We start from the raw sequence: 16,807 nt of genomic DNA on the forward strand, positions 1-16,807 counted from the left end.
TTGTTATGGAGGTCGAGAAAATTAAGGCCATTCCACTTTAAGTTCAGTGTTAGCACAAGTACGGCCATCCCAGGCCCCTGGGAATAAGAGCTGAAGTTTACTGTTACTCCAGTTACAGGGAAAAAAACAGTTTACAGCTTAACGTCCTAGAAAGCCCCATATTAGAATAAAAACAGAGCCCAAGCCAGTGGCAGGAAGCCCCATATTAGAATGAGAACAGAGCTCAATGCGCTTGAAAGCCCCATATCAGAACGTAAACAGAACTTGAGGAATTCCTCCACCCCTTCTGGAGGTCCCCGAGACCAGCCCTTAAAACTAATAAGCTGGAACCCACCTCGGGGTCCAAGTCCCTGCTCCGCTGTGTCGGGTACACTTGCACCCAAGCTCGAGTTTGTAAATAAACCCTCGTGTGTTTGCACCGGTGTCGGCTCCTTGGTGGTTTCTCGGATTCGCGATCTTGGGCACAACATTGTACTTCTGTACAAGAATAAGGAACAGGGCAGCCCAGGTGGCTCAGCGGTTTAGAGCCGCCTTCAGCCCAGGGCGTGATCCTGGAGTCCTGGGATCGAGTCCCACGTCGGGCTCCTTGCATGGAGCCTGCTTCTCCCTCTGCCTCTCTTTCTCTTTCTGTCTCTATGAATAAATAAATAAAATCTTAAAAAAAAAAAAAAAACCTAAGGTTTACTGTGTAAAAGATATTAAGAAAACAGTTGCATTTACTGTTGTACCCAAGATCGCGAATCCTAGAAACCACCGAGGAGCCGACACCGATGCAAACACAGGAGGGTTTATTTACAAGCTCAAGCTTGGGTGCAAGTGTACCGGACACAGCGGAGCAGGGACTTGGACCCCGAGGTGGGCTCCAGCTTATTAGTTTTAAGGGCTGGTCTCGGGGACCTCCAGAAGGGGTGGAGGAATTCCTCAAGTTCTGTTTACGTTCTGATATGGGGCTTTCAAGCGCATTGAGCTCTGTTCTCATTCTAATAGGGGGTTTTCTAGGAGGTTAAGCTGTAAGCTGTTTTCTTTCTGTAACTGAAGTAATGTAAACGTCAGCTCTTATTCACAGGGGCCTGGGATGGCTGTACTTGTGCTAATGCTGAACTTAAAGTGGAATGGCCTTAATTTTCTCGGCCTCCACATTTACATAGCATCAAAATAATAAAATATTTAGACATAAATCTAATCAAGGAAGGACAAGAAGAGGGAAAATACAAGCACCCCACCCTAATGTGGAGAGAGGCTGGAGCCAGTCTCACTGCCCTGATGGAGTACAGCTGGCAGTGGACCCATGTGGCCTCATATTCAGGTCCCTAAATCTTATACTCAGATTCCTTTCTGGGGAAATTTCTTGCAGCCTACTTGGCCTGGCCAGAAATCATTCCTGGAGGGCCTAGGATCAGCTATAGGGCTTTGGGTGGTGTGTTGTGGAAGGAACAGTGACTGGCCTCTCCCAGGACACCTTCACCATCTTTAAGCAACTGTATCGTCTCACAGAAGAGACACTTTCTCTAGAGGACTGTGTTGTGCCCAAGATTGCAAATCCGAGAAACCACCGAGAAGCCGACACTGATGCAAACACACAAGGGTTTATTTACAAGCTCGAGCTTGGGTCCAAGTGTACCTGACACAGTGGAGCAGGGACTTGGACCCCGAGGTGGGTTTCAGCTTAGTTTTTATAGCTGGCTGGTCTAGGGGATCTTCAGAAGGGCTTGTGGAAGGAAACAGTGACTGGCCTCTCCCAGACACCTACACCATCATTAAGCAACTGAATCGTCGCACAGGAAGAGACACTTCTCAAGGACTGGTTGTGCCCAAGATTCAAATCCGAGAAACCACCGAGAAGCCCGACACTGAGCAAACACACAAGGGTTTATTTACAAGCTCAAGCTTGGGTGCTAGAATAAGGGCTGGTCTCGGGGACCTCCAGAAGGGGTGGAGGAATTCCTCAAGTTCTGTTTACGTTCTGATATGGGGCTTTCAAGCGCATTGAGCTCTGTTCTCATTCTAATAGGGGGTTTTCTAGGAGGTTAAGCTGTAAGCTGTTTTCTTTCTGTAACTGAAGTAATGTAAACGTCAGCTCTTATTCACAGGGGCCTGGGATGGCTGTACTTGTGCTAATGCTGAACTTAAAGTGGAATGGCCTTAATTTTCTCGGCCCTCCACATTTACATAGCATCAAAATAATAAAATATTTAGACATAAATCTAATCAAGGAAGGACAAGAAGAGGGAAAATACAAGCACCCCACCCTAATGTGGAGAGAGGCTGGAGCCAGTCTCACTGCCCTGATGGAGTACAGCTGGCAGTGGACCCATGTGGCCTCATATTCAGGTCCCTAAATCTTATACTCAGATTCCTTTCTGGGGAAATTTCTTGCAGCCTACTTGGCCTGGCCAGAAATCATTCCTGGAGGGCCTAGGATCAGCTATAGGGCTTTGGGTGGTGTGTTGTGGAAGGAACAGTGACTGGCCTCTCCCAGGACACCTTCACCATCTTTAAGCAACTGTATCGTCTCACAGAAGAGACACTTTCTCTAGAGGACTGTGTTGTGCCCAAGATTGCAAATCCGAGAAACCACCGAGAAGCCGACACTGATGCAAACACACAAGGGTTTATTTACAAGCTCGAGCTTGGGTCCAAGTGTACCTGACACAGTGGAGCAGGGACTTGGACCCCGAGGTGGGTTTCAGCTTAGTTTTTATAGGCTGGTCTAGGGGATCTTCAGAAGGGCTGGAGCAATTCCTCAAGTTCTGTTTACATTTTGATATGGGGCTTTCAAGGGCATCGAGCTCTGTTCTCATTCTAATAGGGGCTTTCTAGAAGGTTAAGCTGTAAGCTGTTTTCTTCCTGTAACTAAAGTAAGGTAAAGTTCAGCTCTTATTCACAGGGGCCTGGGATGGCTGTACTTGTGCTAACGCTGAACTTAAAGTGGAATGGCCTTAATTTTCTCAGCCTCCACAGACTGGATGGGAAGAAGCCAGTCTTAAGAGGAAAGTCTGCAATAGATCTTCTAATTGTGGGGGTGGAAATAAAGCATCCCAGTTATCTGTGAGCATATGCATTGCAAATGCCTTGGAGGTGAGCCGAAGGCTGAATGGGAGTAAGCCCAGCACACTTAGAAAGCACGGAAACTTTCTGTTGGCCTTTGGGGTCCTGGGATCTCACCTTCCAAGTTGGAGCCATGCTTCCAGAATGTTCATTCAGTAGGAGTTAGCAGCTGGTGGCCTGAGACCTGTGTCCAGGGTGACCTCTGGCCAGCATATTTTGGACAAAGAGAGAAGGAAGACCCAGTCCTTTCCCCAGAGCTCCCAGCGTGGCTGTCTAAGAACATGCACAGGGAGTGGCCAGCTGCCAGGATCTTGGAGCTCCTGGGTCATCATGTACATGGCCTCCAGCTGGGCTGTCCTTCCTACTAGCTGAAATCACCCTTCCAAGGAAGCATATGTTGGAAGAAGACACTTGCATCCAGAAATCTCATTGAACATTCAAGATCCCATGGAACCAGAGCTAGGAAGAAAGGAGGCAGGGCTCTGGAGCACAGCCATGGACATGCCCAGGGGCCCAGTCTGAAGGGTATCCCCCTCCCTGCTCCCTGATGACAGAGAAGGCCTTGACTATTTGTGTGGGTGCCCTGAGGTTAAGGTCAAAACCCTGAGACAGCTCCAAACAAACCACGGAGAAGCAGCAGCCTGTTATTAAGGCCGAAGAAGGGAAAATAAGCAAAACTCCCTTCCTCACTTGCTTGGGAGCCTGAGGAAGAGTTCTTTATATTACATTTCTCTGTGGCTGAGTTTTTCCTTATGTGGTCCACTGACTCACCTTTTTTTTTTTTTTAATAGTTACATGAAGCAACAGAAAATGAACTCAAAAGAGAGTACTTCTTTACTCCTCAAATGGTCAGACATCTTCTGGCACTTTCTCTGCAGCGTTGGCACAAGGCTGAAGTCATCAATGATTCCTGGAATAGATCTTCACCAGGAGAGACTCCTCACTGTAGAGCCCACCCTGTGCCTGGCCAACAGCATCTAGGGCAGCTCTCTGCTTTGCTCCCTTCCTTTGGGTGTTAAGTCTGATCGCAGGAGTTCTTTGTGGGGCAGCAGCAAGGTGGCTGGTACTGCTTCAAGGGGCCCTATTTTCTAGCGTGAAGAGAAGAACACTGCCTGCTTAAAACATTTCCTATAGCAGCTGGGCCGTCAGGCTCGTTGGCCAAGTGGACAGGCAGTTTCTGGATACTCATGGGCTCTGGGGTGAATAACCCGACTCTCCCCATCATGGAGATTGTGGCACAAGTCAGTTTCTGGACTTATAAGTGAAGAGAAAGGAGAAGTGGCATCCCTGCTTCCTGCCGTGCCTGTGGCTCCTTTACTTCCTGTCAGCCTCTTCCCGGCTGAGAAAACCGAGGCTGGGAAGAGGACATTTTAGAATAAAAGTTAACACTCCAGACCTTCTTGATGAGGTTTAGGGCTTACATGCAATGTGTGAAATGAGTTGGCTAAGACTCAGAGCTCCAAGAAAATGCTGTGTTGGTCCTTTTGGGGTTTTGCACACCATCCCTGCTGGCTCAGGCAGTGGAGCACAGAAGTTCTTGGCAAGGCTGGAGAACCAGCTGGAAAACTTCAGGGCCTGGGACACAGTGGGCTGGGCAGGCCTGGGTCTTAACCATTTTTCCCTTCTTTTCCCCGAGGGAGGGCAAGAACCCTGTATGGGTGGCCTTACTTAGCTAAGTATCTGCCTGGAGCAAGGAGAGGGCCTGGGAAAGAGGGCCTTCCTGTGGACAGAAGCAACCCAGAGACCACGTGGGGGTGAAGGGTATTGGCACACCTTTGGGGGGCTTTGCTCTAAGCCACCTGCCAAGAAGTGGCCCCTCAGGAAATAGCCTTAAGGCAGTATGGCAGGTGCACCTGGGTGGCTCAGTCGGGGAAGCGTCATGATTCCAGATCCTGGGATAGAACCCCATGTCAGGTTCCCTGCTCAGCGAGAAGCCTGCTTCGCCTTCTCCCTCTGCCTGCCTCTCTTCCTGCTTGTGCTCTCTCTCTCTCTGCCAAATAAATAAATAAAATCTTAAAAAGAAAACCAAACACCAAGCAGTAGCATTTATTTAAAAAATGCAGGGGGACAGCATGGCAAAGCAGCCCCACCTCCCTGCCTGAGATGTAAGCACTCCAGCTCATCCCTCCTGCCTGAGCCTTACCTAATCTCTCTGAGCTTCAACCTCACTCAATAAAGTATTGTTAATAATGCCCTATCTGGCAGGATTGCTGAGGAAATTAAAAAGAACATATGTAGATTCTGGAGAATAAAGGAGGTGCGTCATGTGACTCTGGAAGATAGTGTTTTGAGTGGAAAAAGCAAGGCTAAAGACAAAAGCAAGTGCATATAAACACTAATGTAGGTAGTAAAGCAGTTTCCCAGAGGGATACAGGTTAACAACCTTGAAACTGCTGTATGTGAATACTGGAAGCAAACAAACACCCGAATGGATGATGGGTAGTAGGCATCAGCTCCCCAGTTGTCCCTAGGGAACCATGGTGCTCCACCAGGACACTGCACTATGGTAACGAGGCTGGTCAATGAGGTATTGGAACTAGAACATATTTAAACATTACAGATAAAATCAAAATCAGTTGAATTATGATGGCCCTGTAACAAGTTGCCCCCAAACCTAGTAAAAGATGAATCTTTTACTCTGCCCATGGCTTCTGAGGGTCAGGAATTCAGGCAGGGTAGATGGCTGGACTTGGAGGGGATGGCTAGTCTCTGCTCTGAGATGTTTGGGGACCCAGCTGGAATATCCTAAAGGCTAGACAGCAGAATCATCTGAAGGCTCATTCACTGGCATATCTGCTGGTTGGCTGGGACCCTGCCAGACCTGTTGGTTGGAACACCTCCGTGTGGCCTGGGCTTCCTTGCAACATGGTGGCTGAGTCCTAAAGAAAGCAGAAAGAGAGAAACAGAGAGAGAGAGAAAAAGAGAGAGAGAGAGAGAAGAAGGAGGGGGGAGGGGGAGGAGGAGGAGGAGGTCCTACGATCTTTTATGACCCAGCCTTGAAAGTCTGGAAGTATTACTCTCCTGCCTTCAATTGATGGAGGTGCCTACAAAGTCCACCCTGCTTTCAGAAGAGGGATCCCATCCTTCCATGGAGTGTCAACTCGTAAGAAGAACATGTGGCGTGGGAGATACACTAGTGTGGCCACCTCTGGCATATATAATCTCCTATAGCCCCATCTAATGTCTCTCCCTCTTCCCAAGGTCACCACCATTCCCAGGGCGGATGTGATTATCTTCAGATGCCCCCCTATGTTTTGCATGCATAGACAACAAAGATTTGGTTTGGGGCTTTTGCGGGAGAGGGTAGTATGTTCAATTTTCACTAAGGCGGAATTCCCTTGCATTTTGCTTTGTTTGCACTTCACTTGAATTCATTTATTAGTATGCATAGATTTCTTTTTTTAATGTAGTGTAGTATTCCGTAGTTTGATTGTGCTGTACTTTAGGTAACTTTTTTCTTTTGATGGATCTTTGAAATGTTTCCCTTTTTTCCTATTATAAATAATACTGCAACAAATATTTCTCTATGTATTATTTCATGCACATAGCACGAAGTATGAACATTTCCCAGGAAAGAGATGGAAGAGTAAAAGGCTGAGTGAAAGAACACATCCACTTTTAATTGCAGTGCATGCTATCCAGTTTCCTTGGAGAAAGGCAGGCTCTCTGTTACCAGTAGATTATAAAAAGTCTTCACTTCCTTATGCCCTCACTTGCCCAGAGAATGGTCCATCTTTTTCAATCCTGTCTGTCTTCCGGGCAAATGCAATACACTGCACATCATGTGTTTTTAATTTGTAGTTTCCTCATTATAGTTAGGTTGAGTGGGGCTGAACATCTCCTCTGTTTCTCAGCCATCTGCATTCCTTCTCCTGGGAATTGCTTGTTCATTTCCTTCACTGAGCTGCTCATTGCAGTTTCACTAAAAAGCAGAGAGAAGTGAAAATTGAAACAGTGAAGGTTTTTTAAAGCAATGAAGTTAAAAAAAGATGATAAGGACCCCTGATGCTTGTGATGATTGAGATCATTTCGGTCCAGAAAAATGGTCCTATAATTAGGATGTTAACTTATATTTTCTTTCTACACACTTTTAATTAAAACACAGCCCTAGTACCATATGAAAATATTCCTAATTGTTTTATATGAGGTGAAACCCATGGTGGTTTAAAAAGAATAGCGAATAAAAATTTTCAGCTATTTGACTGAAATTTGACTCCCAGACTTTTGTTATTTGCTTTATCTCTTAAAAGTTCAAATATATGTAAGTGCCTAGTGGCTCAGTCTGTTAAGTGTCCAACTCCTAATTTCGTCTCAGGTCGTGATCTCAGGGTGAGTCTGAGATCACCTGACTCAGGAGCTCAAGTCTGAGCTTGGAGATTTTTTTCTTTCCTCCCTCTGCCCCTCCCTTTGTTCATTCTCTCTCTCTCTCTCTCTGTTTAATAAATAAAATCTTTTAAAGATTCAGATATATAATATGATCCTTTTCTGGACTACTTTTATTTTCCATTGATCTGCTAATTTTTTTGTGCTGGCACCGCCTTGTTTTTATAAGGCAAACCTCCGGATTTATCTGGTAAGAGAGAACACAATTACAGTATTTCCTCTTTCAACTAGGGAGCATTGTCTCTTTGTGGGTACAAGTGTGACTTCACATCACTCCATCAGAGTACATTTTCCTAGGTGCTGGCTGTGTATGAGTGGCATTGGGGTTACTTTTGGAATACAGGGATTATTTCCAATCCATTAGCTTTTTGAGCTGTCTAGATTTGGGGAAGCAGAGGAATAGAGTTGGTGACACTGGGCAGAGGTGGGAGGGAAATGGAGAGAAGTATTTTGAAGGAAGTGTGTTCCAACACTAGGACCTCCAGGAGCAGAGAGAGGTGGCAGGCAGGAAGGTGTGCCAGAGTGACCATGTCTGGACTGAGGTTTGTCCAAGTGGAGCATGGGGGGGGACCCATAGTCATGGAGTGGGAACCATTCTTCCTTGGGGTAGCAGAGAACTGAGATGCGGAGAGAGGGCCACTCTGCGAGGTAGGCATGCCCTTGACTAATACCATCAGCAGCTCCAATGTATTTAGTTATTCATTGATTAGATGATATTTTCTAGAATGCTTGTAAATGTGTCAAACGTTATTCTAGACACTAGGGATGTGACAGAGGAAAATTGAATGGACCCTGTCATGGAGCTTACATTTAAGAACAGAGACAGACACAGATAAACCCATTATGCATATGCACATGGACCTGAAAGCGTCTGAGGGCAAAAACTAAAGCTGGGTAAGGGGGAGAGATGGAGGGCAGACAGGTACTATTTCAGCAGAGGGGACTGATAGAATGAGCCCACAGGAGCTTGAGGAGGGTGTGCCTGGTAAAAGGGCAAGTGCAAAGGCCCTGAGGGGGTGTGTCCTTTGTGCCTGGGACCTAGGCCATGGAGGGCCAAGACAAATGAGGCAGGGGTGGGACAATGAGGAGGAGGATGAGGAGGAGGTAATACTTTCAGTCATCTGCTGTTGAGGGAGGCCCATTTTGATGTTGGATGATGACAGTGTATATGTGAATATACACACATGTAGTTAAGTGAATGTGGTGTGAACTATTGCATATGCATGTGTGAACGTATATCATTAGGTAAAAATGTGTGTGAATTTGGGTGTATGTGAGTTTATATGTGTGTGAATGTGTGTGTGTCTGCATCTGTGTGTTTATGTATGTTTGAGTGTATGTGTGTCTAAGTGATTATTATGTGCATGTCAGTGTGAGGAAATGCCTGTTTATATGTGTATAAGCATCTTTGTGGGTATGTTTAGGTGTTTGTGTCTTCATGCATATGTAAATGTTTATGTGTGTCTGTGTTTGTGTTTTGTGTTTGTGTCCCTGACAATAAACAAGACAGGAAAGGGTCCAAGGTGAAATGAGATCCTGATGGGAAGCCTTTCCTGGCCTTCAGGCTGGGTGTCAGTCTTTGCCATGGTCACAGAACAAGCTAGTGTCATTGATGAGGTCACAGAATAAAGCCAGGATCCTAGTGACCACAGAGTGCCTGGCAGCCGCAGGAAGCCGGCTGGGGCCATTGGAGGGCTTCAGCACAGCCCAAGCCAACTCTCAGCAAACAGCTGGGGCATCGAGTCCCCTGGGTGCTGGTGTCCAATCATGAAACGCCACTTCACAGACCATAAGGGAGAACAATCACCAACAGAAAGGGCCACCCTCAGCTTGGTCAGCCCAGAGTCCACAGAAGAGAGCGTGGAAGTATGCTGGTCAGGTAGGTCAAAAGAAGGGGCTGCAGGGTCGCTGCCACGTGTGTTCCCTGGGAGGGGGGTCTTGGAGGGCGAGGAGCTGGCACTGGGTCACCCCTTGGGGCTGTTACCAAAGTGTTCAGGGATCATAAGAATGGATGGCGGGTATGCTTGGGGCCCTTGTGAGGACATGAGGTGATTTCAGAAGGTACGGGGATGAACTGTAATAATGTTGATCATTATATATTTTAATGTGCATTGAGAAACAAGAATGGCCATGTCAATACTATGATTTCAGAATAATATAAAAAAGTCCTTTATACTAAATTGACTAAACCTAATCTAGAACATCAATTTGAAGACTCCTCTGAAGTGATCACTGGCAGCCACCTAAGGGTGATACCAGCTCATCCGTCAAACTCTCCGTGCCTCAGTTTCTTAATCTGTCAAATGGGAATCACAACAATGCAATTCCTTCGGGTTTTTTCAGTATTAGTAGAGTTGAAACATTGCAAGCACTTAGATGGTTTTGGGATACAGTGGATGTTCAAGAAGAGGGCGACATGTTCCCCATGTAAGACAGAGATACATCACAAATGCCAAAGGGGAAGGTGGGGCTGAATGGCCTGGCCAAAGCATGTCCCGTGTGTGGCTTTTTCAATTGGCTTTATTGAGCTATTAATTTAAATACAGAAATATCATAAGTTTTAAGTGTACAATTTTTAAAAAGATTTTATTAATTTATTTGAGACACAGAGAGAGCACAAGCAGGGAGAGTAGTGGAAGGAGAGGGAAAAGCAGGCTCCCCACTGTGCAGGGATACTGATGTGGGGCTGGATCCCAGGGCCCTGGGATCATGATCTAATCTACAAGAAGACAACTGAGTCAAGCATACAATTTGAAGAATTTTTTTAAAAATTTATTTATTTATGATAGTTACAGAGAGAGAGAGAGAGAGAGGCAGAGACAGAAGCAGGCTCCATGCATCGGGAGCCCGAGGTGGGATTCGATCCCTGGTCACCAGGATCACGCCCTGGGCCAAAGGCAGGCGCCAAACCGCTGTGCCACCCAGGGATCCCCAAATTTGAAGAATTTTGATAAGTGTACATTTGTGTAACCACCACAATCATGATGCAGAATATTTCCATCATCACCAAAGGTTCCTTGTGACCCTTTACAGTCAGTTCCCTGGCCACCCCAGCTCCTGGGAACCTGTGATCTCTTCTCTCTCCCTCTAGCTTTACCTTTTCTAGAACATCATTTAGGTGGAATCCTATACTATATGGCCTCTTTACCCACGGTGCTTTCACTTAACAGAATGCATTAGGGATTCATCCACATTCCTTCTCACCAGTGAATAGTCTTGCAGGGTATGGATGAATCATAATCTGTCTACTCCCCAGTTGATGGTCTTTGGGGGCTTAGTCGAGTTTTTGGTGATTACATTCATGCATTATATGATCCTCATCAGTACCCCATAAGGTAAGCATTGTCACCTCCATTTTATGAGGAAACAGATACAGGAGGGAACAGTCCTGCTCAGGGGCCCTGAAGCCTACACCGTTTCAGGGTCCTGAAGGTGGGTTGTGGTACTGACCCCTGCAGGGACACTGATGAAAAAGTCCTTCTACCTCTCAGGGGCTGTAAAGAAAGAGGAGACCTCTCTGTGGCCAGGACCGGCCATTCTCCATGAGGAGGACATCTACTTGGCCAGCAGGGCTCAGGTGATGCTGAGCTGGAGCAGCTCTCCATCCTCACGGCCCAGCAGAGCATGTGTGCCTTCTACACCCACGTGCAGACGGTGCAGGCAGTGGCCATGGCCTGGGAGACTGAGACAGGCTTCGGGCCCATCAGCAGGAAGCCCCGCATTCGTGAAGCCGAGTTCATCAAGAGGCAGAGGAGGAAAGGCTCCTCATTTGAGATGGCTTCCAACACTGACCTGCACTGGGGACTAGAAGCCAGCAAGAACAACTGCTGCCTAGAGCAGGATGACACGGAGCTGCTGGGCCCCCTGGAGTGCTGCCTGCAGGAGCTGCGGGACACTCCGGACTGCTAGTCACTACAAACTACGGGCTGCGCTGCGTGGCCTGCTGTCGGGTCTTCCCCACATTGGAGGCTCTGCTCAAGCATGCCCATTATGGCATCCAAGAGGGCTTTAGCTGTCAGATCTTTTTTGAGGAGATGCTGGAGAGAAGGCAGGCCGGGGGCCAAGTGCAGGAGCTGGACAAGGAGGAACAGAGCCCTGCAAGAAGGCAGTGAATGCTCAAGGTCCCACGCTGGGGTGCTTCCCTCGCAGTGGCAGAAGCAGTGAGCTGGAGGTGATGCGCCTAGCCCTGCCCTCACCTCCAGCACCTCGTTTGCTCCTTCCCCAGCCAGCAGGACCAGAACTCTAGGGGCAGGGCCAGAGAAGGAGGGACAGGAAGGAAGGGAGCAGGAGCTAGAGCTGGGAGGGCCGTGACAAGGGAAGGGGAGGAAGATCCCTTCCAAAGGGCACAGCATTTCAACCAGAATCCATTTCTAACCTGAATCCAAAGAGGAGGGCTTCAAATGTTTCTTATGATGGGCACAAGATCTGAAGCTTGCAAGCATGTGGCCACAGGGATTTCTATTTTTGTTGGTGGATCAAGCAGGTCCTGACTCACAGAAGAGCCAACTGCAAATGAAATGTCAGCCCTATATTTTTCATTGTTAGGAACCCGCCAAATGCCCTCGTTCTATGTCTTATTATAGTGGGATTAAACTTGAGTAACTGAAAAAAAAATAAATAAACTTGAGTAACTGAAAATGTAAGGCAACGTTTAAAGGAGTGAACTATGCTATTAGGTCAGAGCCATAGGAAATTGCCATTTCTGCAGAGTACACACCAGCACAGACACCTGGAGACAGGCAGGTTTCCAGAGAGATGGGATATGGGTAAGTCCTGCTACCTATAAGTTCATATGTCAACTACAGGTTTTAAAATGTTGTTACAGAATTCATTTGCATACTCCTATCTGTCCCCAGCTCAGGGAGTGGCATTCATTCGAGAAAATACATGAATGTCTCACTGTGTGTTAGGCTGATGAAACATGTAGATAGAATAGGCAGCTGCAAAGCAAGGGGGTGAATCACATAAAGGAGGTTTGGGGAGCTCAGCCGAGGCCCCCCCAAACTCACACTGGTTGACAAGGAAAACTTTCCAAAAAGAGGCAATGTTCACAAAGGTTTGCCTCCAAACCTTTGGAGGTAGAACAGGTAGAATTAGTAAGAGCGGGCTTCTCACTCTCTTTTTTTTTTTTAATTTTTTTTTTTAAATTTTTTATTTATTTATGATAGTCACAGAGAGAGAGAGAGAGGCAGAGACACAGGCGGAGGGAGAAGCAGGCTCCATGCACCGGGAGCCTGATGTGGGATTCGATCCCGGGTCTCCAGGATCGCGCCCTGGGCCAAAGGCAGGCGCCAAACCGCTGCGCCACCCAGGGATCCCAGGCTTCTCACTCTTGATGTTGACATTTTAGGTTGAGTAATTGTCTTCATGTCAGGGAGAGCTGGAATGCCACAAGACGATTGGGCAATTGCCAGCCACTTGGCCTGGTTGGAACTCTGGAGATATTTCTCCCCTCATATACTCTATAAAGATTTAGCACCTGCTATGTGCCAGACACTGTACTGTGCATGTGAAGCAGACAGTGAACAGGCATGGATGGTTCCCTGTGGAGCTTACAGCTGGTGGGCAAAAATAGACTCCATATATACAGATTTAGAAATAATTATGGAAGTACCTGTTTTATGGCCTCCAAAGCCCAGGCTTTGCTACCATGGCCCAGGCTTTGCTACCTTCTCCATCACCATTTCACAGCATTCATTGATTCACTCACCGTGTTCCAGCCCTATTAGCTTTCTTTATGTGCTTCAAGCTTTCATACCTCAGGGCCTTTGCACTTACTCTCTCCTCTAAGTGGAGGGCAAACCCTTCTCTGTCACTCTTCTGGCCAACTCTTTACTTATCCTTGAGGTTTCAGCTTTGTCACTTTTTCAAAGGGGCCTTCTCCAATCATGCTATCTTAGTGTATGCCTGATTCTGTTTGCAGGTGGTTTTAAAAAGAGAAGTAGCATGTAGCATGATCAGATTCATGTTCCAAACTCATCCTGGTTGTATGTGAAATATGGAATGGTACAGTAGCAAAAGAAGAAAGGAATAAGTAGGGAGATCACTTAACAGGTTATTGCAGAAGTCCAGACAAGGGACAATGTGGCTTGGATAAAGCTTGTCAGATGCCAAGAGGGAGTGAATGGATGCATTCAAGACATATTTGGGGGAAATCTTAGAACAGTGAAGCAGGTGAGAGAGGGCTGCATCCTGAACAGACATGGAGAAATGGGCCTTTGACAAGAACATCTTTGTGTTCTCTGTTGCATCAGATGGGCAGTTAGGTCAAGTAGGGCTTAGGAGACAAAATTATAAAACTTGAATTCCCACCCCTCACTCCCCACTGAAAACTGCAAGAGCTCTTGAGGAATTGTAAGCAAGTCAAGTTTGCATTTGCAGAAAATTAGGCTGGTGAGCAGGGCTAAGAGTGGATGAGAGAAAGCACTGTTGGCAACAAGGATGACAGAATGAGCTTAAGAGATTTGAGAGATGGAAGTGAGAGATTTTGGCAAGCATTTGAGGAGGGTGGTAAAGAGGACTGTGTCCTGAATGACTCCCAGGTTTTTCAAATAGGTGGCCAGTAAATATTGGTGCCATTTGCAGATGATGGAAAACCAAAGTAGAAGATTTACTGGGATACCAATGAGTCCACTTTTGAAAAAGCTCAATTTGTTATAGAAATATCAAGAAGGGAGTTAGAAAGATCTGGAGCTTGGAAGAGTATTACATGAGATGAAGATAGATTTGTTGTCATCAATGTGTATGTGGTTAGCTAAGGCCATGGTCCTTTAGGTGGACTTCATGTGGGATGCATTTTCTCTGCTAGCCTCAGTGCAACAGGAAGTCATGAGATCATCTTAGAATGGACATCAGCCATGGGGATGACATCTTATCACAATTTTCAAGATGTAGCAGAATCACAGACTTTCTAAATTCATTGTGAAAGGGGGGAGGATCTTAGAAAGAAAAAGGAAAAAGAAATGAGGCAATAGCCCTACTTGTTAAACTCTTCTTAGAAAAGCTATTTGGTGTTTGAGGAAAGCTCAGTAGGTAGGGAGAATCCAGGCACAATCTAAGAGGAGGGGAGGCAGCTGAGCCAGAAATAGTAGAGCACTAGTGAGAACATTTCTATTTAGAAATCAGTGTGCAAAGGAAATAAAATGAGTCATGGCTCTGGAATTTCAGCCTTTAAGATGAATGTTGCCTTGATATTCTAAGCACCAAGCATTGCTCTAGATATCCTGTGAACATTAAGTCATGTAATGCTCTCCACAATCTAATGAGGTGGGTCCTATGATTAGTTTGATAGGTAAGTAGGCTGAGACCTTGCCAAGGCTATACAGCTGGTGTACAGCAGAGTCAGGCTTTATACCAGTCAGTGTAGTTTCAAAGCCTATGCTGTAACCATCACACCGAGAAGAAAATTTTAGTGTAAAGACAGATGCAAGGTATTTAGAAAAGCAAACATGTCAACTCCACAGGTTGTATTTTCTTTAGATTAAGTAGCAGCAGCTGGAGATCAGGAAAAAATGATGGGCATTCAGAATAAATGAAAGATGACAGGAACCTTGGGTAAGCAAACTCTTAATGTAGAGGATAACTAATGCTGACATGGATGGGGGGAGGAACAGATAAAATCACTCTTAAATAGTGACTTGTTCTTAAAATATAACTTAACAGTATTCACTTGTGGTTTAAACTCATCACTTTGCAGAAACCTGGGACTGCCACCAAATAAGAGAAGTATCAGGGTGAGTAAGCAGAACCACTCTGGAGGCTCAAGGGACCTAAACATTTTAGATATTGAACCACTTTAGACCTTTTGTTTTCCAAACCATAGAAAAAGATGCAAATCATTTTATGACACTATGGAAACCTGATAATGCCTTTCAAAGACAGCACTAAAAAAGTGAATATATCAATATCACTTATAAACAGAAAATAATAACTAATTGAAGTTTTTCAATTAGGGCACCAAGATAATTCAATAGGGGAAAGAATAATCTTTTATATAGTGCTGGGACAACTGTATAGATCTATATGCAAAAGAGTGAAGTTAGATCCCTACCTCACACCATATGGGAAAACTAAAATGAAAAAGACTTAAATGTAGTAGTTAAAACTATAAAACTCTTATAGGAAGACAAAGGTGTAAATATCCATGATGTTGGATCAAGGCAATGGTCTCTTAGATATGACACCAAAAGCACAAGCAAACAGAGAAATATAAGTTGAACTTCATCAAAATTAAAAATTTTTGTGTTCAAAGGACATTATCAAGAAAGTGAAAAACAATCCACAGAACGGAAGAGAATACTTGCACAACACATATCTGAAAGGGTTAGTACCCAAAACATATAAAGAACTCTTATAAGTCAACAATAAAATACAAATATTCCAATTTAAAAATAAGCAAAATATTTAAAAGATATTTCTTTAGAAAAATATATAAATGAGCAATAAGCACATGAAAAGATGCTTAACATCATTAGTCTGTAGGGAGGTGAAATGGTGCAGCCACTTTAGAAAGCATTCTAGCAATTCCTCGAAAAGCAAAAAATAGAGTTACTGTATGGCCTAGCAATTCTGACACTTGAAAATGTAGGTCCACACACGAGTTTGTATATGTATATTCATAGCAACATTATTCCTAATAAAAAATAGTAAAAACAACCTACATGACCATCAAATGATGAATTGAGAAAATGTGGTATATCCGTATGATGGCATATTTTGCAGCCATATAAAGGAACACGGTACCGATCCATGCTACAATGTGAGATGAACTTTGAAAACTATGCTAAGAAAAAGGAGTCAGACACAAAAGGTATACTACATGATGAGGTACACTATGCATTATATAATGCACGATTCTATTTATATGAAATGTGCAAAGAGACAAATTATTGTAGAGACAGAAAACAGATTAGTGGCTGCCAGGGATTTGGGGGAAGGAGAAGACTGGGAAGTGCTTGCTCATGGGTATGGAGCTTCCTCTTCAGGTGAGGGAAACATTCTAGAATCAGAAAGCAGTGATGGTTACACAACTTTTGAAAATCACTATAAATTAATACATCCGTCTAAAAAGAAATGTAATACAACAACTATATATTATTATTTAAATTTTAGAGGGGGAGGCGCAGAAGGGGAGATCATCTTAAGCAGGCTCCATGCCATGGAGTCTGACCTGGGGCTCCATCTCACAACCCTGAGATCATGAAATGAACTGAAATCAAGAGTTGGATGCTTAACCGACTAAGCCACCCAGGTGCCCCTCCAATGTTATTTTTTAAAACTGAGAAAAGAAATTTTCTTCATATGATATAAAGTATCTTAAACTAGGTAGCAAAATAATCTGCACGTGTTTCCACTGAAATCAGATAAAATATGTCAT

At 45.1% G+C, this 16,807-nt stretch overlaps 1 protein-coding gene across 1 annotated transcript; it reads left to right on the forward strand.

Moving 5' to 3' along the window:
- The first annotated feature begins 9,198 nt into the window (after positions 1–9,198).
- FAM170B (family with sequence similarity 170 member B) lies at positions 9,199–11,595 on the forward strand. The gene is given in 5 exon segments (XM_041731205.1): positions 9,199–9,310; positions 10,923–11,039; positions 11,042–11,332; positions 11,335–11,531; positions 11,533–11,595. Coding segments are annotated over 5 exon segments (780 nt in total).
- Positions 11,596–16,807: the final 5,212 nt, after the last annotated feature.

Source organism: Vulpes lagopus, chromosome 2 (genome assembly GCF_018345385.1).
Source record: "Vulpes lagopus strain Blue_001 chromosome 2, ASM1834538v1, whole genome shotgun sequence".
Taxonomy (NCBI): domain Eukaryota; kingdom Metazoa; phylum Chordata; class Mammalia; order Carnivora; family Canidae; genus Vulpes; species Vulpes lagopus.